We start from the raw sequence: 23,085 nt of genomic DNA, 5'->3' as shown, positions 1-23,085 counted from the left end.
CTATGCTAGTTTACTTCTAACATGTAAAAGAGCCTAGTCAAAGAAGAAGATCAAAATACATTAAATGATAGTGAGCTGCATATAATCTAGTGGCAATGTATGCCCATGCAATTATTTAACTGGAAGATATCTATTTTGCCTTTTGCTTAAACTTTCTATCTACACAGGTAAAACTGATTTATTAGGAATCAATTGTTTGCTGTCTCCTAATGTTTTGTCTTCTCTGGTGCAGAAAAAAATGCTCTCCTTAAGCAACTTTGCACATGAAACAAGACAAAGGATTCCAAGATCAAAGAATATTGATTCTTATTCCAAAGTCAATGTTACATCTCTCAACATGCACTGCAAGGAACACTTGTTAATTTGCAATCATGCACCTGATACTTTGTAGGACAAATCTCCGGTGATCGCTTTTGGAACCACACTTTAGAAGCAAAAGGGCTCTGTTCTGCTCTTCCATGTTGCTTCAACAGCCAAGTAATACAAGAAGTTCTGGCATATATACATGCAACAACTATACTTTCCCCTTTCTGATTTTCTTCTATTTATCCAGTGCTATTTATCAAGTTCAGCATATCAACGTTTTAAACACTCAATCTACAGTGCATGACATTTTCTTAAAAGCAGGAATGGTTGATGTGGAGACTTTAAAGATGATAAACTCTCTTAGAGAGTGAGAGCTGATGTCGTGGGCAAAAAGGTGGACTTGGGGCCAGAAAACATCCGTTTCAAATCTTAAATCAACCATGACCTCAATAGTTGGCCTTCTTAGCCTTCTAACTCACAGCCTAAGTACAAGAATGCCGATCTACCATATACAGCTGCTGAAAGGCCTACATATGCAAAATAGCACTACATCCAATTTCTGTCAGGTTCAAAGTAAGAGCAAAAATGAGTGGATTTTGTATGTTTATGTATTTATAAAAAATATTTATATACCACTATATCCCAAAAATGTATCAAAGCTGTTCACAAAAATAAAAATAAGCTAAAACCATACAATAAAAGTTTACTGCTGCTTGGAGCCCAATCAAGCTGCTGTTTAGATGAACCATTGCTGTTTTTTCTAATCTATTGGAAGTCTGGTTGCAAACTGTTCCAGAAATACTGAAGAGTCATATGCAACCATGTAAACTAGCCCCAGTGCAGTATGTTCAATGGGTTTTACTCCCAGGCAAGTGAGCACAGGATTTCAACCTGCTACCATTAGAAAATGCTGAGGCATTCTGACCAAAGCTCAATTTGTAAGCTATCCTGCCCTTTGAAAGATATCGCTAAGCTTATTAGGATCCTTCTCCTGTACACAGCACTCTGTAAAGTAAACTGGAACCGTATTTGTCTCCATAAAATGCTTTTCAGTATCACTGTTGTGCAGAGATAGATTGAGGAGATGGGATACAAGATGCTTCTAAAATAGATCGGCTCCAATAAAAAGGCAGGACTGCTAAGTTAAAGAGCAGGATACATTTTATCACCTTTCTTCAGCCATCTATTTCCAGAACAGACAGTCCAAGTATTAAACCATACACTGAAGGAATGTCTGCTTTTGCTCATCACAGCACACAAACATTAACAGCTGTTTGTGCTCAGCAGAGGAAAACAATGGTGATGCTTATATGATCAAACATCCTAAGTCTGCAATGCATGGTATTCAACTAAGGTTTACTCAGAGTAGATCTACTGAAATTAATGGACCTAACTGGGTCGTGTTAATTGATTTCAATGGGTCTACTCTGAGTAGAACTTCATTGGAGAGCACCAATAAATGCAGATGTTTCTGAATTGACTCAATTCCCTACAATGGCATCTGACAAGGAAACTCAGTATTTGATCCATTGAAGAAGGCCCTCCACAAAGATCTCGGCAGATGATGGCTGCAAAGATTACTTCATAGAAAAAGCTGGTAATCATGCAAATTCACTGCATTCACAACATCACACCGAAAAGCTGCTAAAAAAACATAAGGACTATTAAAATAAATAAGATAGTGGACGGACGTGATAGGAGATATTTCTGACCATATAAATAAGCAAATATAGAACAGGGCTATACAAATCCATTTTTTCTCCAGTGTGCTAGTTTAATACACAGAGAGAATGCATATTATATGGGAAAGCATTCAAAAACATGACCACCTGATGGCTGTAGTAGGACAGTCTGAAATTCTACATGCCATTTTGCATAAAATATCATCAGCTCTTAGGAGCACAGTCTAGGAGCAACCCAGTAAAGGTCAGCATAAGTCTCTCTGAAAGTAATGGAATTAAAGTGTATAGTTAAAGGCAAAAGTCCCTGTGCTCTGAAAGGAACTAAGTTTCACAGGATTGTACCCTTCATTTGCTTTGAATTTAATTTTTCCTGTCTGGCTGAGAGCTGAACAAGGCCCAGTGTTGTTGCTGCTACTCAGTTCTCAGCTTAATATATTGTAACTTCACATATTCATCCTTTCCATTCAATTCTATTTAGTCGTCTTCTTACCTCTGTTCAAATCAAATCAAGCAAACATTTTCATCCAAAGGTGTCCCAAAGAACGAAGTCCCAAGCCTTCAACTTGTTACTTCTACCTTCTTGGGGAACTACAATCCTCACCAAGAGCAAAACCATTTAGCAGAACTCTCAGAGGGGTTTAGTAAATAAGTGTTGTCGCAGAGCAGCTTAATCAGCTGTTCAAAGAAAACAACTAACAGTTTTAGAAAAGAATGGAGGGTTTTTTTAAAAAAAGATATATGTTGAATTAAGATCAGGAAACAATTCATGCCTGGTAGGGCCACCTTATTAGTCACAGCGTCATGACCTCTCACCTTGAGTGATAAAGTACACAGGTCAGAATTGACAATACATACTCATGGCTGATCATGGCTGCCAGCTATTGATCCAAGGGGGGGGGGGACTTTTGTAGGAAAAATACTGCTCTGAATTACAAACATGCAATCTCCTGAGACTCAGCAACTCTCTGGGTTTCTCCCTCTGGAACTGAAAAGCAAGGAGTGAGTTCAGCCAGTATTTAATATCAAGTGAATGTGGTGTTTAATCAATACTATTCTGCTTTTGTTCCATGATGTGGAAAGCAGTGTCTATTCATTCAGCAAAGGTTAATGCCAAGGGTCAAGTGATTTCACACTCTCTGTAGGATCCACAACATTTCAGTAGTTCAGATGCCTCGGACAATGATGACTCAGTTGGACTGATTTATTGCTACTCTAAGGCCCTACTTAATACTAAAGTGCTATCTTATGATAATACCTCAGAAAATAGAACTGATAAAAGAGGAGGCAATAATTACCTACATTTTGAAGTAATGTCTTCATTTCTAACTTCCTATAAAGATGTAGGGACCATTTAAAATGAGCTGCTCCTTGTATTAGCCAGCCAGTTAAATCCGATATTATCCGTGCTCTCTGTCTATGTGAGGGAAATCTGCTGACTGTATTAGGCAAAATGCAAATTGGCAAGCAAATGTAACCTAGCACATGATTTAACACGGGTTTTAAAGAATAACTTATTTGATGGCTGCTTGCCCAAATGAAGACATCCCTTTTCAAAAAGGAGACAACAAACACCTGACAACATGGAATAAAAAAATGTAAGGAAAACTCAAAATGGTATGCCTTAAGTATTAAAAAAGAGTCTATCCCTCCTCCCTATTTATAATATGCTCCAGATATTTTTCTTGAAACATTTGTAAATTAACAACACGTGCAGTGAGGGAAAGAATATATTCTCTTTCAGTATGATACAGTGAAAATGACATTAGTTGAGCTCATTGTCTAAATCAGAATACATTTGACTTTGTCAGGGTCTAATTCTTAACATGTTAGCATCCCTGATTATTATTCAGCAATGTCTTATTCAAGATGTGTTTTATATAATGAAAGAAGTTCAAATGTCACTGGGAAAACAGTGTGAGAAGAATTAATTGGAAGGCTTATCAGAGGAAAGTCATTTAGAATCCAGCTCTACCTAATATATCCTTGAATGATGAATATACCAATCAATTAGTGAAATAAAATAAATTCTGCAAATCTGACTGAAGACATCCTATTATTATAAGAGGGAGCGTATTTAGAGCAGTTAATTACTCCTTTCCCCCCTTCTTTTCTTTTGAATGTGCAAAAATCCTTTCAAGGAATATTCAGTTTGCTACAATGAAGAATACTTAGAAATATCTTAAGGTATTTTGAATTAACATGAATTATACTTCTGACATGCTGTAACTGAGAAAATATGATTTTTCAGTAGTGGAAATAAGACAAATTTTCCAAATTGCAGCTTGAGTTACGATTACATAAAAATGACAAACTATTCTAAAATAAATGTAGATGCTTTTCTGTGTAGGAGCATTTCAAAAAGGACACAGAAGAATGGAGAGATCTGAAACACACTGAGACCATGTAGCCAGTAATAGAATATAGATGATGCAAGGACGTTCGATCAAGTTGCCATTGTGTATTAACATTAATTGGCTTCTCACATTGGATTTTTTTTTTAAAGTTAAAGCTGTATCCACCCTTTCCCTGAGGAGTTCCTCTAAACACATGTTATTTCTCTACTTAAGGCACGTAACAAACTTGTGAGATATGCTGAAGAAACCAATAAACTTCACCCCCCACCCAATGATCTGGGATATTACCTCCCTACAGCCCAAATCCAACTTTCTACACCACACTGGCTCTCTTATTATTTCATACTAATACAGTGGTACCTTGGTACTCAAACACCTTGGTTCCCAAATGCCGAAAACCCGGAAGTAAGTGTTAAGGTTTTCAAACGTTTTTTGGAAGCCGAACGTCCGATGCAGTTGTTGGCTCTTGTTTCTGGGGCGCCTGCACCCATCAGAAGCTGCACCTTGGTTTTCAAACATTTCAGAAGTCAAACAGACTCCCGGAATGGATTAAGTTTGGTGCTTTTGTTTTCGCTATTTATTTTGTGTTTTTGTTGTTGAGGCTTTTTCGGTTAATTTCTTTTTGTGACTGTGTAAAACCTAGTTCAGCTACTGATTGATTGTGTGACTGCGGAAATGGATAAAAGCCCTCCATTCAAACAATGACTATCATCAGTGCAGGTATGAAAAATATTTAATTTTAATTTTTATCATCTACAATACTGTCTTATTTATTTTATAGTACAGCACATTGATTATTGCTTTCATTTTTTGGATCAATGGCATCATTGGATAGTAAAATTCATGTTAAATTGCTGTTTTAGGGCTGTTTTTGAAATCAGTTTTGCATTACTTTATGCGGGAAAGCACGCCTTGGTTTTGGAACAGAGTTCCGGAACAGATCAAGTTTTAGAACTAAGGTACCACTGTATACATTTTCATTCTACTTTAACATACAGTGGTACCTTGGGTTACAGACACTTCAGGTTACAGACGCTTCAGGTTACAAACTCCGCTAACCCAGAAATAGTACCTCGGGTTAAGAACTTTGCTTCAGGATGAGAACAGAAATCATGTGGCGGCGGTGCGGCAGCAGCGGGAGGCCTCATTAGCTAAAGTGGTGCTTCAGGTTAAGAACAGTTTCAGGTTAAGAACGGACCTCCAGAATGAATTAAGTTCTTAACCCGAGGTACCACTGTATAGGATCAAGGGAGAAAAGGTGTTAAGCAGAGTCAACGTTCTTAGATAAGAACAAAATGTATTTACCCAATAAACTATAATATCCCCTCTTAACATCCTTTTCTGCAAGGCATGACATTTCTCTTTTTATTAAGGAGTGAGACGCAATGTTCTAGTGGGGTCGAAGTGCCCTTCCACATTCCCAAAGCCCACACAGCTTTGAGAAGGCGACAGCAGAGCTAAAGCATCCTGTCAGAGACCTGGCACCTCCTTCCCAAAGTCTGGGAAGCTTCTGTCCAGCTTAGGGAAGGAGGTGCGGCATTGCCCTCTCCCCAGTTGCCCACACAAGCTGGTGCGTCTGGCCACGCAAACACATACATTCACACACATGCATCTTTGCCATACATACAGTACACAAACTCACCAGACACTCAGTCTATCTGTCCCTTTCATATGCAGACATATGCTCTTTCTCACACATGTGGAGCCACACACACACAAGAAACCCCCAGCATTTCCAGCGCTCCCAACTTGAGCACTGTGCAAACAAAGTCAACATTTCCACTCTAGCTGAGGTGATACGGAAAACGGTGCCCTTTACTCTTAAACGGCAGGCAGAGCGCTTATCTCAGATCTCAGCACTGTGGTGTGCATATTGCTAAGACAGGAGATAAAATATCCTTCCAACTGCTCTTTAGAGAGGACTTCTAAAGAGCAGTCAGAAGGATTTTATCCCCTGAGATCAAAAGATCAGCCAGAATACCTTATCTACCAATCAGACCAGATGAGAAAGCAGCAGGGCTGGAAGGCTCTTTCCTATGGATTGGCAAAGTGGATCCTGTCCACTAGCTAGCCACCCCTGCTCTACAGGCTGCTCTTCCTCCTCCAAGTCACTCATAACCACTTCAGTTTGCTTCTTTGCTGACATGTATTTTCACCTTTGGCTAAAGATGTTTCAGTTTTCCTCAAGGAAACCAACAATGCAATATTTGGGGTACATTCCCAGCAACTATTCTTTCCTCTGCTTATCACTCTTCTCTACTTTCCCACTTCCACTTTAGGATCTTCTCTAAAAACATTTGCTAACCTTTTCACGTAAGCTTTAAAGTTTCTAACTATGTTAGGAACAATTCTTCCCTGCACATCTTTCCACTTATGTTTAAATTTTCACTGCGGTATGCAATGGATTTTATACACTTAAAGACTACCAGTGGAAACTGCTGAAGTGTGCACATGTGCATCTCATATCTTCTTAAAAATTCAATTTGAAGTGGCTTTCCAGCTGGTAAAGGTTGAGTAGCATTGACCTAGAAGAACAACACCGTTAATGCTATTGTGCTAAACAAGACAGACATCCTTACTGAACCCACAGAGAGACCCAGAATAACTACCACCAAAGGGCACTTGCTTTATGCACCTAACTGTACAAGTGTACATTAAGGTCATGCTGCTTTTGAGACCTGGAAAAGCAAGGTATGGGCAATGTAACGATGATTATATACGCACACACTCACACAAAACCCATCCTCTGAGAACATACAAGAACTATGTACCTTTTGTTATCTACTCGCATTGTTTTTTCATTTGTCAGCCGAAGGGATAAGAGAGCACCCAAGCAAACAGAAATCAAGAACTGTAGCTCCTTCAGAATACGGACCCCTAAAATTTCTTACCTGAACAACTGGTACTGGATCCCTGGCCTACCTGGCAGCAAGTCAGTATGTCAAGTCCAAAGTTCAAGCCACACAAGCAAAGTGCAAAGGTCAGGAAACACAATCCAGGCTCAAGTAGCTAAGTCTGAAGTCCAGCAGTCAGAACACAGTCCAGAGTCAAACCCAAAGCACAGTCCCGTAGAGTCCAGAAACATCCAAGTCAACATCCACCAACATAGGCAGTTGAGCTGACACGGCCCCTTAGCTCTGCTTCCCTTCTGTGTTTTACACACTGATTGCAGCACCTGAGCTTGATGAGGCAGGTGACCCTCACCTGTTCCAAGCCTTCTCTAGCTGAGGAATCACACCCCTCCTCCCAGAGTTAGCAAGCTCCACCTGGCCAGCTAGGGAGCTGGGCTGTGGCCCCTTGTCTGCCTCAGCCTCCTAGAGTGTCCCTCCCTCTGCTCCCTATGCCCCAGAACCCACTGTGTTCATGGAGACAGGGGCCCCTCTGGGTCTGGTGATGGGTTCTGCTGCTCTGGTTCCTGTGCATTGACCCCCTTCCCCTAGCTGTCCTCTGTCACCCTGTGAGTACTTCCTTCTCCACCCCCTGCTTGTCCCAGTCCTGGCCACACCCCTTGCTAGGATCCTCTTCCTGCTCTTCTACCTCCTCCTAATTTGTATACAAATGCTACTACAGAAATATTAAAAATTATTTTTACTCCACCAAGGGCTTTTCAGTACTATGGTCTTATTTTTACAAGCTTCGTCACTTTGTTTACCAACAGTTGAAGCTTTCCTATTTTTCTTTCTTTCTTTTTTGTAACCATCACCATTCATGTGATTCATGTGAGATCATAGGAATAGATGCAACACATTTTATATTCTACCAGGCTCTAGGTAGATCTTCCTGCAACAAAAGATCACAAAAGTCACCCTATGTGGGAAAGGAATTGGCTGTGCAAATCCAACTTAAATATGTGCACAAATAGAGCCGTATTGCCAATCAGTGCCTGATATGAGGCACAGTCATTGATCTACTGCTCCTATTGCCATATCTTATACAGATTATTTAAAAGTGTGCTCCAAAATGATGAAAAGTGGCCAGAAAATATTAATAGAAGATTCTGGATTTGCTCTGATTGGATTGATTTCATGTATATTTCTAATTTTCTGATACAAAAGACGACTAGTGAGTTGTAAAATGCCCAGCAAAGAAGCTTTATATGTGTGTGGCGGGGGGGGGGGAATGAGTCTGTACACATACTTATCACTCTGCATGTGCTTGTACATTGATAGTATTTACTTTGATACTTTTGCAGTTAGTAGAACTGCAAGCTAATAATCCAAAATTGTTTAAGGATACAATGTTTGCTATACACACTTCGCTGGAAGTAAACCTCACTGAACCCAGTGGGACTTAATTCCAAGTAAACATACATAGAACTGTGCTGTGTTATTTTGCAACAATATGTTTAATTCCTACTTTATACTCTTTTGTACTCCAGCTCTAGTTTACTTTGCAGATGCTTGCCAATGGCCATCAAGTTTATATACCCACAATGGTACCAAATGTTCCATGTAAGTGCCACTATCTTATACAAGTTCTCTATGCCACATTTCTTTAACTTTCTAAACCATCCAAATCAGGACCCTGAAACTAAACCAAAGTCCTCATTGTGATTTTTGAGGAGCCACGAGAGTTGCAGAGCAGCATCACTAATCTAAGAGAGTAAAAGAAAGAAAAAATCCTTTCTGCTTTTACACTAAAGGGGTTGTGGGAAAAGGACTTAAGGTCTTTCTTCTTAACCTGTCACTCATCCCAACGCAGCTTTCCATAAACCTTGGCTTCAACCTAAGAATGATGACGTTCCCTGCTATCGTAGCATCAGATGCTCTTTGAACCTTGTATTGACAGAAGAACAAAAGGTGTTTACAGAAGACATGCCCCCAAAATCACTTCATAATCTTCCTCAGTACTGCTCACATCAACTTTAAGGTCAATTCAGTCAGACTACTTGATGCTAAATCTTCTGACAATTCTTAATAGCAGTGAAAGGATTATAGAATATTTTTAAATTGTTTGCCTTTTGTGAGATATTTCTGAACATGTGCCACTCTGCAACACATTTTTCAAAGAAAGTTTGTCTAAATAACTTTTAAACAACCATTACATAAATGTATCACCATTTGTCAAAAATCAAGTTATCATTCTGAACATCAGTGTGCAATTACTATTTGTGTTCAAACAAATTAACAATTCAGTACAACCCAAGAAGTTATTTTATTATTATTTTTGCTTTCCATAACTTTACTTGTACTTATGATGGCATAGTTGGAAGTGGAATATGAAATTCCAAACTCTTAATCCCTGGCATTCAAATCCCCACCTTAGATGAACCAATGCAAGATCCCATTCCTCTGCAAAAAATCTGCTGCATTCCTTGTCCTTTCTGGCTTTAGAGTCCTTCAAATGTCCCTTGTGACCGAGGCAGGAAATGCACCACCAAATGGACATCTACTGAATTTATTTCTATTCTTTAATTATTGCATTTGTATCTCATCTTTTTTCCACCAAGGAGCTCAAGGTGGTTGTGGCGATCACACAGGGTCCCTGGACGTTTAACTATCTATTGATCTATTGGAAATGTTGGAAATGTAACAGAACAAAAGGTATGTTATACCACATGTGGTGGACCTGCCCAAAGATTAAAACCTTTTGGGACATGATCCATGACGAAATAAAAAAATTGATAAGGATATCACACACAAAAAAGGCAGAGGGATAACTATTAGGAATTCTAGATAAAGATATCTTAAAAGATAAAACTAACTTATTTCTATACGTGACAACAGTGGCAATAATTTTAATTGCTAGCTATTGGAAAGAAGACAGCATCCCAACAAAAAGAGAATGGTTGGGGAAACTTTACGAGTACCTGGAATTAGCAAAATTGACGGATATTATAAGGAGAAAATCCAAAACTATGGTTATGAAGCAGTGGGAATGCTTAAATGATTATTTACAAAACCAGAGCTCAACCACAAAAATCTGGTTGTGTTTAGAATAATCTTGTGCGTAATATAAAAAATACAAAGTGAGACATTAAGGTAATCTGAAGGGAAAATATGAAGAACAGAGGTTCTGACGAACGGATTATTAAAAACGCGCGAGGTAAACGGTGGAAGTCTTTTTTTTATTAAAAACAATTTATTTAAGGTAGATAAGGACAAGATAAAATTATACAATTGAATATAAATATAGATGGGAAACGGCTATGTATTGTGAGTACTTATCTACTTTTAAAAGTTTTCACTTATGATCTTTTTCTTTTTCTTTTTTATTCTTTCTTTGTTCTTTTTTCTTTTTTCTGATATCTTATCTTTCATTTCACTGCTTTATTGTGAATAGCATTTTATAGAGGTATAAATAACTGTAAATATGAAAAGAGACAAAATATTCTCTAATTCTTTTTCCTTGGTTAGATGTATTTTCTTTTTCTTTTGTTTTTTCTTTTGTTGTGAATATGTATGTTTTCTAATTTGTACTTAATAAAAATTATTTTTTAAAATAACAAAAAACAAAACCACCTGTCTATTGATCCTTGTGCCACCACTGTGCTTGCTTCCCTGCTGCCACCAACCAGTTACTCTCTGGTAAAACACTGAGTCCAGTCAGTCGTTAAAAGTGAACCAAAAAAACAAGTTTATTTTACAAACATTAACAAGTTTATGGTTTCTCAGATAATATTCCTGTCAGTATCTTAAATTTAGTTTCTTTACCGGCCTATACCTTCCTAATACCTTCTGACTGATTATCTCAACTGTTTGACTGACTCATCTTAACAAATTCTCTCACTCTCTCCCACCAGACTAGCCCAACCCACAGACTTTTCTTATTTCTCTCTTCTAACTCCAGACTGGCTTCTCAACAACTCTAACTCCCTAAAAAACCCCTCTGTGCATAAACCTTATACACAGTTAACTCTGCCCCCTGGGTTCCCATTGGTTAGTCATTTTACAATTAGTTAGCCCTTTCCCTATGAACCCAGTATGATGTCACACACATAGGAGGGCAAATGCCACAGTGGTTGAGAGTGAGCGACAGGTCCCAAGTCACCTAGTGTGATTCATGACTGAGTGGGGTATTTGAACCCCAGGTTAATAAGAATGCTAATATGCTACAGGCTGTTGGGTTAGGTTTTTGCATTCCTCTAAAAAGACCCAAATAAAATGAATCCTATTAGTAGTCATTAGCTATGATGACCAAATGTTCTGATTACCAAGTACTGAGTCTCAGCCAAAGATGGCAAATACAAATACACACCATCATGCTTTGCCTAAGGAAACACCCCTTACCTGAGGTTACTGGAGGTGATTATCAGCTTGATGCAGTGCTTTTTTCCTGGAGGGATGCAGGGGTACGCATACCCCTAAACATTTTGTGAATCTAACAGGAGAAGAAACTAATTAAAAAATAATAAAATAGTTTCTTCTCTAGCACGGTGAATCGTCAGTTCCGTTGCTATCCCCGATGGCAGCCTCATTTCCTGTCATGGTGTTTCCTGAGTCTCAGACAGAAGCGACCATTTAATGTGTGAAGTAGGAGTTGGAATCTAGCACAGTGATTGGTCAGTTTCGTTGTTACCACCTCCGATGTCGGCTTCATTTCCTGAGTCTCTGATGGAAGCAAGCATTTAATGTGTGAAGCAGTGTGGAATGTGGAAGTGTGGTGCTTTACTGATGAAAATTTGGCCTCATTAAGGGGCAGTATTTCACTATGAGGAGGAAAATTACTATTTTTCATCATCATGAGGTAATGCATGTTCTTTGCACTTTTGTCCATTTACTGTATTTATTTCTCCTGATTTGAACTATAAAATGGTGATTTTCTTGAGTGAAAATGAGAGTACCCTTAAACATTTTTTAAAGAAAAAAAGCACTGGCCTGATGTAGCATGGCAGTATTTATGGCATCAATGAATAAAAATATGAGAGCTGTCTCTGGAAAAAAAATATTATGTGCTTTCTTAACCATTCTCCATCAATTGATGAGAAAAGAAATTGTATTAAAAATTAGCAAAGCAGAGAGAAAATGTTGATGAAATTTTCATGGTGGTATGAGGTTTCTGTTGTGCTTACCTTGCTTTCAAGATGGCCAAGAGCTCTGTGAGTCTTTCATTCTGCCAGTCATATCTCCAGTAGCCAACTTCTACCGCCTTCCTGGGTGCCTGAGCATCCTGTCCTCAGGTGACCTTTCATGTTAGTATGGGATTGCAGAAAGGCTATATACTGTGCACCTAGAAATCAGTGCAGAATTAAAAGGGGGGCAAAAGGAAGAACTTTCCTTAAAAACAAAATCAGTGTGCCCATCTATTATTGATGGAGGAGAAATTCAGTTCATCTCGGTTCACATTTGAAGGCAAATATACTCCATTTGTACTTCCTGAAACAACACATGAACCAAAATTCAGCTATCTTTAATATTTGCACTTCTCCAAATTTTGCAATATACCTCTCTAGACAAGTAATGTGTACTTGTACCCTACCCTGCCGCCACCACCACCACCACCAATCTGGTGTATATAGTAACCAGCCTCCCCTAACTTAGCATGTTGCTTCAATTAAAGTCCAGGCAAACACGTCATCAGTTGGTAGAGCATGAGACACTTAATCTCAGAGTTGGGGGTTCAAGCCCCACATTGGGCAAAAGATTCCTGCATTGCTGGGGGTTGGGCTGTATGACCCTTGTGGTCCCTTCCAGCTCTTCATTTTTATGATTTCTATGAACTCCTCACATAAGGGTTTTCAGCCATGGTTGGGTGCAGAGTACACAATAAATGTTTCATGGAAAGAAAAACACACCATTTTATTTAATTTATATACCACCCTATACCTGCAGGTCTCACCTCACAGTGTTCAAGAAAGCTCAGCCCTGAACCCATCAAAATCCAAAGCACCCTGAGAATGTGGGAGAAAAACAGAAGCCTCTTTTGCCGGGGGAGAAATTGGAGGATATGTTTCAACATAAAGGTAAAATTAACATTCATCAGCTTAGGAAAGAAGCAAAGAGGCCAAACTACTTCTGCACCAGAACATCCCTCTCATGCTGACTGCCCCCTCACCCCCGCCAAACTGCTTTTGAAATGCAGTGACACTTTAAAAGAATCTTTGGAATATTCTAAGGGCAGATGGTGAGAGTATAACACTCAGAAAATGTGCAGGTGGTGCTCGTGTTCCCTGTTGGATTGCAGCCAATGGAGGTAATCATTTTAGGATCGTTTTAGAATTATGGGCAATTTCTAAGCTGTTCACCTGCCTCACCTCTTCTGTAACATAAACACAGATAATTCTCTATGCTCTTCTCATGACTTGAATGGTTCTCAAAGTTAAATAATTAATGAACACTATATTCAATAATAATAAACAGATTTTTTTAAAGTAGATAAAAACAGTGTATCAGGACCATCTTTCGGACATAATGTTTTCAAACCAAGCAACGCCTAACATTTTAGATCTTTCTGTCTGAGCCAACTATGTTCATAAGACGGTATTGATTTGTAGAACATGACTTAAAATCTCAGCAATCGCTGAGCAATCTGTGAGGAGCTCTTGAAAACTGAATGTATGTATGTAACTAGACATCTCAATTTAGCAACCAGACATACATTAAACAGCATTAATAGCCAGGCACTTAATGGATCAATTCCCACTGTTTGTGTAATGTGGAAATAAAAAAGGCTTATTAAATGACAAGCTTTCCCTGGTTTGTGCTAATTAATTATACACTGCATCTGACTGCTAATTTAGTGGGAAAATGCAGCCCAAAACCATGGTTTCTGCTTGAACTTTGCCTCAGATCCACCTAATTCAGCACAGAGTGCAGCTGCGACCCGTCTCTGAACAACGGCAGTATTAAATTAGAGCACAAGGCCATCAATTTAATAAGTACTGTACCAGGTAATTTGAATAAGGACAGTATTAGTATTCTGCTGGTGCACATCTAAAAGCAGCTGACCTTTCAGATCAGAGAAGATCCTTGAACACATCAAGTCGAATCAGAGAACACAGTAATAATCTGACCATGTTAAGAGTGCTAAGAGAGACTTGCACATCCCTAGACCTACAACTGTATATTAGCTTGTTCTGCAGTATATAATACAAACAAGGTTCTAAATAGAACAAAGGTAATGCAAAAGGTACTTTCAGTGGCACATTTGGAAATGTTCCTTATTACCTTGATTTATGGAGCAAAGAATATAAAATTAATCAATGCACATAAAGAGGCATTGTGAACACCCAGATAACTATTCAGCAACTTTTCAGCACAATTTAGTACCAGCCACCTCTGTGGGTATCTTGCAGTAAAGAGTACAACATATATATTATCTTATTACTATATTTCTGTAAACTGAAGGAAAAGAAGATGGACAAAGCCAGATAATGCTTTTCAGCTAATTGGCAACTTTTCCAAGGGTTTACAGCTATAATAAAAATTCTCTACTAAAAGGCTTTCGGTATGCAGACTCAATGGTATGCGTGAACTAATCCCCTATAGTCTGTCAAGCTGTCTTGAAATACTCACAAGCAGGGTTTGCCAAAAAACGACACACTCACCAGATCTACATATGCTGTTGGGATTTTATTTTTTGTTCACTTACAGCACCACCCCCATCTCATCTGCCAACTACTTTCTCAGCTCAGGAGGGCTTAGTGATTTGTTGCAGAGAGCCAGCGAAACAAAAACAAAAACTCGGTGCATACCTGTTGGCTCTTCAGCATGTGTAAATGATTGCTCTTTAACCACCCTGGGATAGATATTATGAAAGGCAGCCTATAAATGCCTCAAATAAATAAAATAAAAGTTATAATACCGGAGCAAAAGAGTGTCTCCAGTGACTGAACAAGCCATAGTGACAAAGTATGCTGACAGAGTAACAAAATGGTTTCTGTGATAGATGCTATGTTGTCCACCCTGGTTTTCCATTCAATTCCATTGAGGAGAAAGATTTTCATGCAGAAGAGGGCCTACATAATATTCAGTACTGAATGACAGAAGACTCATTTGCTCATCTGAGCACATATGGATCTCTGGACAGCAGACCCTCCAAGCGTCCCTATTTTCCAGGAGCAGTCCCAGATTTACAGAAGCCATCCCAGTTTCTGATTTGATTCTGGAATTGTCCCTTTTTTTCCTTAGGACATCCCTATTTTCATCAGAGAAGTGTTGGAGGGTATGGAGTTATGTGACGCCAGAGCCAAGGAGATAAGTAATTATACAACCTTTAGAAGACACCTGAAGGCAGCCCTGTTTAGGGAAGTTTTTTTAATGTTTGATGTTTTATTATGTTTTTACGCATGTTGGAAACTGCCCAGAGTGGCTGGGGCAACCCAGTCAGATGTGTGGGTTATAAATAATAAAATTTTTGTTGTTGTTGTTATTATTATTATTAATATGGAATAGGACATCCCTATTTTCCTTGGAGAAATATTGGAGGGTACGTAACAATTTAGTTCCTTGCATCCACATAATTTTGTTATACAACAGCCACAATCCCAAATATCCAAAAACTCACAAATACGTTAGAGCCTACATCTTCAGAATAATGATTTCCACAGTGGGTTACAAATAGTTAATACATCGCACCACTTTTAAATCCTAAAGTATACATGGATGGTGTCTGAACTGGCAGTGCCTAATCAGGAAAGAAACTGTGGTGTTTTGGTGGAAATCACAGGCCTTGTGTGAGGCAGCTATGAAAATGTTAGAAAATTCCATGCTAGAGAAGAGTTAGAAAAGGGACTGAAAATGAAACTGCCAATCTCGTAATGTCTTCATGCAAACCCATGGTGCGATCACACTTGTAATCCTGTGGACAGTTCTGCTTCCTGCATCTCAAAAAATAAAATAAAATACTGTAGAGCTGGAAAAAAATGCAGAAAAAGGCATCAAAAATTATCTGGATAAAGTACTGTATGAAAAGAAATGTTATGTTTGGTGAATGGGGGTGGGGGAAGCATGATGTGGAGAAAGTAGATAGCGTTAAGTTTTTCTTCCTCCCTTAATGCTAGAACCTGAGGGTCATCCAAAGAGATGAAATGCTGGAAGATTCAGGGCAGACATACCGGTAGTTAAATTGTTGACTTTTCCTACCAGGAGATGCAGTGATAGAAACCAACTTAGATGGCTTTTAGAAGAAATTACACAAATTCATGGAGGGTAAAACTATCAACAGCTACCAATTACGATGGCTATATGCCACCTCAGGATCAGAGGCTGAAAGTCTCTCAATACCCGTAGCCGGAAAACAACCGCAGGAGAGGGCTATTGCTTGTTGGTTTCCCACAGGCATCAGGTTGGCAGCTGTGGGATATAGGGGGAGAACCTAGATAGGCCTTTGGGAGGATTTGAAAGCTCTTATTAAGTTCTGAAGGAACAGAACAAAGCAGGGGAAAGTGAAAGAGTTTTTATATGCAGACGTCAGGACACCTTCATGGTTATAGATTATGTGCAAATCCCAGTTTAGAATAGAATAGAATATCATTTATTACGGCCATAGGCCCATACAGGTAAAAACAACACATAAATAACAGCTTGTGCCGTAAGGAGGAAAAAAAAAGCAATCGCTAAAACACTACTATAACAATAAAATACTATAAAATGGAAAGGCATACTACGCCTTAATTAGCTTGTAGAGCTCCTTGGCGTCGCTTTTGGGAAAGGACAGCAACTAGGAACCTAGCCACCTTCAGGGTCGTGTGGGTATCCTTGTCCTGCAAGATTTGGGCAAGGTGGAATTTTGGTGGGGTGCCCTCTAGTTTCTGTATGATTGATCCCAACAAATTTGCCCGTAGCACATTAAACAAGGGGCAAGTGAACATAATGTGCTGGAGCGACTCCGGCGACACCTTATCACATTCGCACACGGCGGGGGCTTGACCCTTTGAGAACCTATGTCTCAGGACATTGGAGGGAAAAACGTTAAACCTCGCTTTGGTGAAGGCCAGTCTATGTGCAACAGTCGAAAGGGAGGAGAGGTATGATGGAACGCAGTAAGTTAAAGTGATACCAATGTTCTGGGGCGAACAAACACCTCCCCCCAGCGTATAATTTCGCTGTAAATCGATGTCATCCAGTCTTTGGCGGATCAGTCTCTGAGCAGTGATTTGGTCTAGTTTTAGGGAATCTGAGGGAGAGATTCCATAACTCAGGAGTTTGGCATGAATTCTGCTAGTCCAAAGGCTGGAGAATTCATCTCGCCATAAGCATTGGGCAAGGTAATGGTTTGGTAATCTATGCCACAATGATAACCAGTAATTGAAGACTTGCTTCCACAGGCAAGTTTCTAGGGATGCGACCTTCAATTCTAGTCGCATGGCTGCGTTGCTTACGCACAGGGGGAGCATTAGGAGCCGACGTAGGAATTGGCTTTGCAGAGTCTCAAGGGGAGCAAGATCTGTCATCACGGCCCAGAGCGGGGCAGCATAAGCAAGCACGGCAACCACTTTTGCCTTGAACACCTTTAGGGCCGAGGGAACATGCAAAGCTCCGTCCGAAAAGAAGAATCGGAGGAGCGCATATGACAAGGTTTTGGCCTTATTAAGTAGGTGTTGAATGTGAGCTTTCCACCCCAAATTGTATTGAAAAATGACTCCTAGGTATTGAAATTTTAGGACTTGCTCTATTTTTGCCCCACCAAGCTTCCATTTGTATAATCTCCGGCTTCTGGAGAAGATCAGGATCTTGGACTTGGCATGGTTGATGGTTAATTGATTGAGTTGACAATACGTGGCAAAGATCTTCAGAGCTCTGGTTAGTCCAACACGTGTATAGGATAGAATTACCGCGTCGTCCGCATATAAAAGGAGTGGGCAGCGGTAATCCGCTAGTCTAGGCGCGTGTGTACTTGGAGATGAGTTGACTAGGGGTGCTCGCATGTCGCTGATGAATAGGTTGAATAGGCAGGGAGCCAATATACATCCTTGGCGCACTCCCTTGTTTATTGGTATTGAGTTTGTAAGGTCGCCCGCTGGAGTGAATCTCACTCTGGCAAGGGTACCTTCGTGGAGCTGGCTTATGAGCCATAAGAGTCTTCTATCAATGCCCTGTTTCGCAAGTTTCTCCCAAAGAATATTTCTAGGAACGCTGTCAAAGGCTGCCTTTAGATCTAAGAAGGCAGCACAGAGGTAGCCCCGGGGGGGGGAGGAGTACTTCCGTGCCAGATGATAAAGAACTATCGCATGATCGGTTGTAGAGCGTTTAGTTCTGAACCCTGCTTGTTCATGGCCAATCTGGTTAGTCTCATCTACCCATCGCAATAATTTAGTCATCAAAAAGCTGGCATAAATTTTCCCTATAATCGAAAGGAGGCTGATGTTACGGTAGTTTTCCGGCTCCGTTGGAGAACCTTTTTTATGAATTGGTACAATAATGGCCTCCTTCCATGTTTTGGGGATGAGACCGGAAGCGTTGATTGCATCGAAGGTTTTGGCCAAGATGCCGGCCCACCATTGTGGGTGTAGTTTGATGGCTTCAGCAGGGATCAGGTCGGGCCCAGGGGCTTTGCCCGGTTTCAGCTGAGCTATTAACTTGGCTATTTCATCAGGATCGGTGGGAGGCCAAATAGGTAGGTGGGTAAACAGGTGCATCAGATGGTCGGAGGGAGCATCTGCCTGTGAGAAGCATTTCTTCAGGAACCGTTCCCATGTCGGTGCAGAGATGACTGTCCTTGGGGAATTCCTCCCCCTTCTGTTAATCAAAGACCAGAATTCCCTGGATCTGTGTGGTTTTGAAGCAGTAATCAGAGCCTGCCAACGATTATGTTGCCACTCACGCTTGGCAATTATCTGCGTGCGTTTGTAAACTTGCTTGGCTTGTGCATAGCTAGCTGGCAGAGTAGATGCATCAGAGGTCTTGTATGCATTATATATAGCACGGAGGCGCTGTCTTGCTTGTTTGCACTGAGAATTATACCAGGGAGCACCGTGAGTATACTCGTTTCGATTTAAATTTTTGGGTGGTAACCTGAAGAAGGACGTAAGATCAGTCATATGATGGTAGAAGCGCTTCAATACTATGCTATGCTCGTCTGAGGCAGAGCCTATGTTGGGATAGGGCCCGAGGATTTCTTTTTGAAAGAATTCCAGGTACTTTTGAGCCTGTGTCTCCGACCATTTGATTCCTCTTACTTGGAAAGATTCGTTGGTTACCATCTGAGTCGCATGTCTATGAGCCTCCGGCTGCCAGTTCAGGGAAAGCTTAGCAACAAGGGGAAGGTGATCACTAAATTGTACATTCTCGATCTTAAAAGTGGAAATACACTTAAATAGATCCCTAGAGACCAACAGGTAATCGAGGACGCTGTTTGATTTAACGCTCAGGTGGGTGAAATCCCCTGGAATATCGGGGAGGCATGTGCCATTTAAGGGGACCAAATTCAAACGGATGGCCATTTGATAGAGGAGTACTCCAGCCTCGTTTACTCTGTGGTCCTTAGAAGTTCTCTTCATGATGTGTTCCAGGTCATAATTATCAAGGTTTGGGGTAACCCACCATTTGGCTTTGGTCAACGAGTCCCAATTTGCTGCCGTACGGGCATTAAAATCACCACCAATTATGGCCGGGGTGTTAGGAAACTTAACATAGCATGAAAGCAAATGCTCTTCTAGCGAGCCCCATTTAGAGCCCAGTTCAAGGGAAGAACCCCCAGGTGGCAAGTAAACATTTGTAACTAGGAGCGAGATCTTTTCCCCCGCAATCAGCCCGGTAAGGGCGTAGGGAGGCAAGGCCTGTACTAGAGTAAATTTGGAATGTAGGTTGAGGGAGATGCCTATTATTAGGCCCCCTTTAGGGCGGCCTCCTTTCAGGGAGGGGCAGGCAGGGAGTTCTAGAAGCTCAAAGCCATTTAGCACAATTTTTTCTACTTCCCACGATTCTTGGAACAAAATGATATGAAACCGATTGATATACTCCAAGAATTCTGGCTCATGTTTTTTTCCCCTCCAGCCCGCAATGTTCCAGCTGAGGACTGATAGGGGGGAGTTCCTGTTGTGTTCAATTCGCTGTCATTTCGGGGAGAGAAGTGGGTCCTTTGGAGGCAGGGCAGACCCCACAAAAAAGTCAGTTATTTTACTTTGCATGGCAGGCACCTGCTGGAGGTACCTAATCTTGGAGTTGGTAGTGGGGTGTTCAGACTGGGACAACAGAGCGGGTCTCCCGCTGGCTAACCCAAGGGTGGCCACTTCATTAGGAGGCTCCACAGGATTTGCAGAGACTGCCCCACCGCGAGGTCTGAAGGTCGCCAATGAAACCATTTGATTTATATGTCCGGCCGGGTCTTCAGTCAAATCCGGATCATTTTTTGATGTAGGTGGAACGCTCCCCTGACCTGATGCTAGCGAAGGTACTGGGGGTGCTCGACGTACAGATACCGTTTGTATGTCGTGTCTGTGCCGCTCAGGAGAATATGAGGACTCCAATTCCGGCATTGATGGATTAGATGGTAAGGAATTGTTTTGGTGGAGGGGACTCTGAATTACACTCTTCAGCGGGGGACTCTTGGAGGGCGAGTCAAAATTTATCAGGAGTTGAGATGAAAGGCCAACTTGTGAGGCAAAACCTGGGTCTGCCAAGCGTTGATGGGCTTTGCCCACAGGTGGGGGAGGCATGGGTTTAGGAGCTGGACTGAGGTGTGGAAGTCTTCCTGCTTCCTTAGAACACGACTCCGAAAAGCTGGCATGGTTATCCTGAGAAGTGGGCAGGACTTTTCCGTTCTTCTGGACATATATGAGCTGATGGTTAAGTACTTCTAATCTATCAATTATTTCTTGTTGTTCCCTCGGTGGAAGGTTGCCAAAGGTGGCTAAAAGCTCTCTTTCCTCCGGCGGGGTCAGAGAATTACATGCGCCAGTGGATTCCTTTAGAGCTCGTGGGGACGTAGGGTAAGTCCAGTTTCGGTACGGATGGGTATCCTCCGGAAAAGGAGGCTCAATATCCCGAGATGCTCCCGACCTCTCCGACAGGGTCCGCTCCGTGCCGTAGTCGGCAAGTAGAAGGGGATGGATCATGCTATCCATAAAAACTCTTGTTGGGATGATATCGTACCTAGCCAAGAGTGATTTCTGCCTGATGATAGCTGAAGGGATCCTTGGAGAGTAAAACGCAAGCATCACTCTCTGTTGCCTGAGGTGCTGGTTCAAAGGTAATACTGCAATGAGATCGCATTGTGTGATTTCTATGTTTAGGAGGTTGCTTAGTTGCTTTTTAACCCCACCCAAGGTGAGCCACCTTGCTGACCCTACCCCGATATTTAGGCAGATTTTCTTAGGTTGCAGGGACAATGCTTGATGTTTCAGTGCAGTATTTGGTTTATATTTAGGGATCTCACTTCCTTTTTTGGTTGAGTGTAAGGTCCTCTGGCACTTCATTTCCCCCGTATCTACAGTTGGTTTAGACATTGACCCGAGGTTGTCAATTTTCTGTTCAAGGCTAGATAGCTGGGAGGATAGGACATCAATCTTCTTGAATATGCAATTAAGGGTTCTGACCACAAGATGGAGATGTTCATGTTGTTCTAGTCTAGCGCAGTCCTCGGCTCTGGCGTCCTGCACCACCCCCAGTGGGGGGCTCCCTCTTCCTCCGAGCTTGCCGTCCGCAGTTTTAGTCTGGGGTAAAAATAATTCCTCTGGAGTTGACGTTGTTTCTGGAGACGTTAGAGGATAGAAACGGTTCTGAGTTTTCACCCTATAGCAGTGATCAGTGGGGATACTCCATTTGCCAGACACGGGGGGGTCGGTTTTTGATTGTTTAGTTCTTGGGGAGGGCGAAACCTCGTCACAATCCCTTCGGCGTTTGCCTTGGCCCATCGTTGTGAGTCTTTTAAAATAGCAGTGCTTAGAAGGTAATAAAAGTGGTAAAAATAGAAATGCAGCCGGGTGTGGGCCGGCGCAAAGCCAGAGAGACAAAGGTTGCTTCCAAGACTGCCGGAGAACACAGTTATCTGCTCGTTAAAGCTAATTTACGATGCAGGCTTACAGTTATCAGTTATCAGTAATGTGAGCTCCTGGCATGGGCTCCAACACCCTGGTACAATCTTCAGCAAGAGCTTGAAGGGCTGGGAGCCGCAGCACAAAGTTTAGGGCGGATTCGAAGTGAACTCCGGCAAATGCGTCTTACCTCGTCGCCTCCTTGCTTCTGCCTCACCACTTTCTTTCAGTCTTGAGTGGTCGTGAGACTGTGGAGAGACCCGGCGAGCGAGTGACGGAGGGGCAGAGCAGCGTCAAGGTTGCTGCTGCTCTAGGCAAGTAATTAAAACCAGTTGCTGAGCTCCTTCGCTGTGGGAGTCACAGGCTTTCAAGATTAATGGTGTCGTCTATTGTTCCTTATCTTCAAGACGCTGACTCATCCGGCACTTTCTCTGCTCACAGCTCTACAATCTTCTGCTCTCAAGCTCCGGCTAAGGGAAACAGTTGTAATTAAGAAAAATAAAAAGAAAAATAAAAGAAAAGAAAAATAAAATACTGGTCTAAAACGAGTTAAAACGAGATAAAATCAATTAAAACTCAGTTAAAATTTGTGGAGCTCTGGGGCTGACTGCTTAGCCTGCCGCCATCTTCCCCAGTTTATAAACTAACGTTCTTACCTAGGAGAGCTTGCTGTAAATAAATATAAAAGTGTTTTTTAACAACAACTATTATTACTACTACTACTACAACCAACACTGAATTTGTACAAATGATCTCTTTAACAGAGACACGCTTTTAATAAAAAGGTTATTGTTATAAACAGAAGTCAAGAGAGCTATGTTCTAGTACAGAAAAGACACACTACCTGATCTTTCCATTAAATTTACACCACATAAAAATGGAGGATAAG

At 41.1% G+C, this 23,085-nt stretch overlaps 1 protein-coding gene and 1 long non-coding RNA gene across 5 annotated transcripts in view; both read right to left on the bottom strand.

Moving 5' to 3' along the window:
• LOC310745061 overlaps positions 1-23,085 on the bottom strand; it is a 133,706-nt gene that overhangs the window by 46,964 nt on the left and 63,657 nt on the right. For 3 of the 4 annotated variants that reach the window (XR_014539879.1, XR_014539880.1, XR_014539882.1), the window contains 2 exons: positions 12,354-12,511; positions 10,275-11,662 (listed from right to left, as the gene is read on the bottom strand). This is a non-coding gene — a long non-coding RNA (uncharacterized lncRNA). Of the gene's footprint in view, positions 1-10,274; positions 11,663-12,353; positions 12,512-23,085 lie in introns of those variants that run through there. The other variant, XR_014539881.1, reaches the window with a different exon arrangement.
• LOC310744908 (uncharacterized protein) overlaps positions 17,954-23,085 on the bottom strand; it is a 263,309-nt gene continuing 258,177 nt past the window's right edge. Inside the window, exon 2 of the mRNA XM_083576890.1 lies at positions 17,954-22,397. Within this exon, the coding sequence (XP_083433016.1) occupies positions 20,277-22,076 (1,800 nt within the window). The 5' untranslated portion in view covers positions 22,077-22,397 and the 3' untranslated portion in view covers positions 17,954-20,276. The remainder of the gene's footprint in view (positions 22,398-23,085) is intronic.

The sequence above is a fragment of the Podarcis filfolensis genome, assembly GCF_964270895.1.
Source record: "Podarcis filfolensis genome assembly, chromosome: 11".
Lineage (NCBI taxonomy): Eukaryota > Metazoa > Chordata > Lepidosauria > Squamata > Lacertidae > Podarcis > Podarcis filfolensis.
This window is presented reverse-complemented; position numbering and strand designations above follow the sequence as displayed.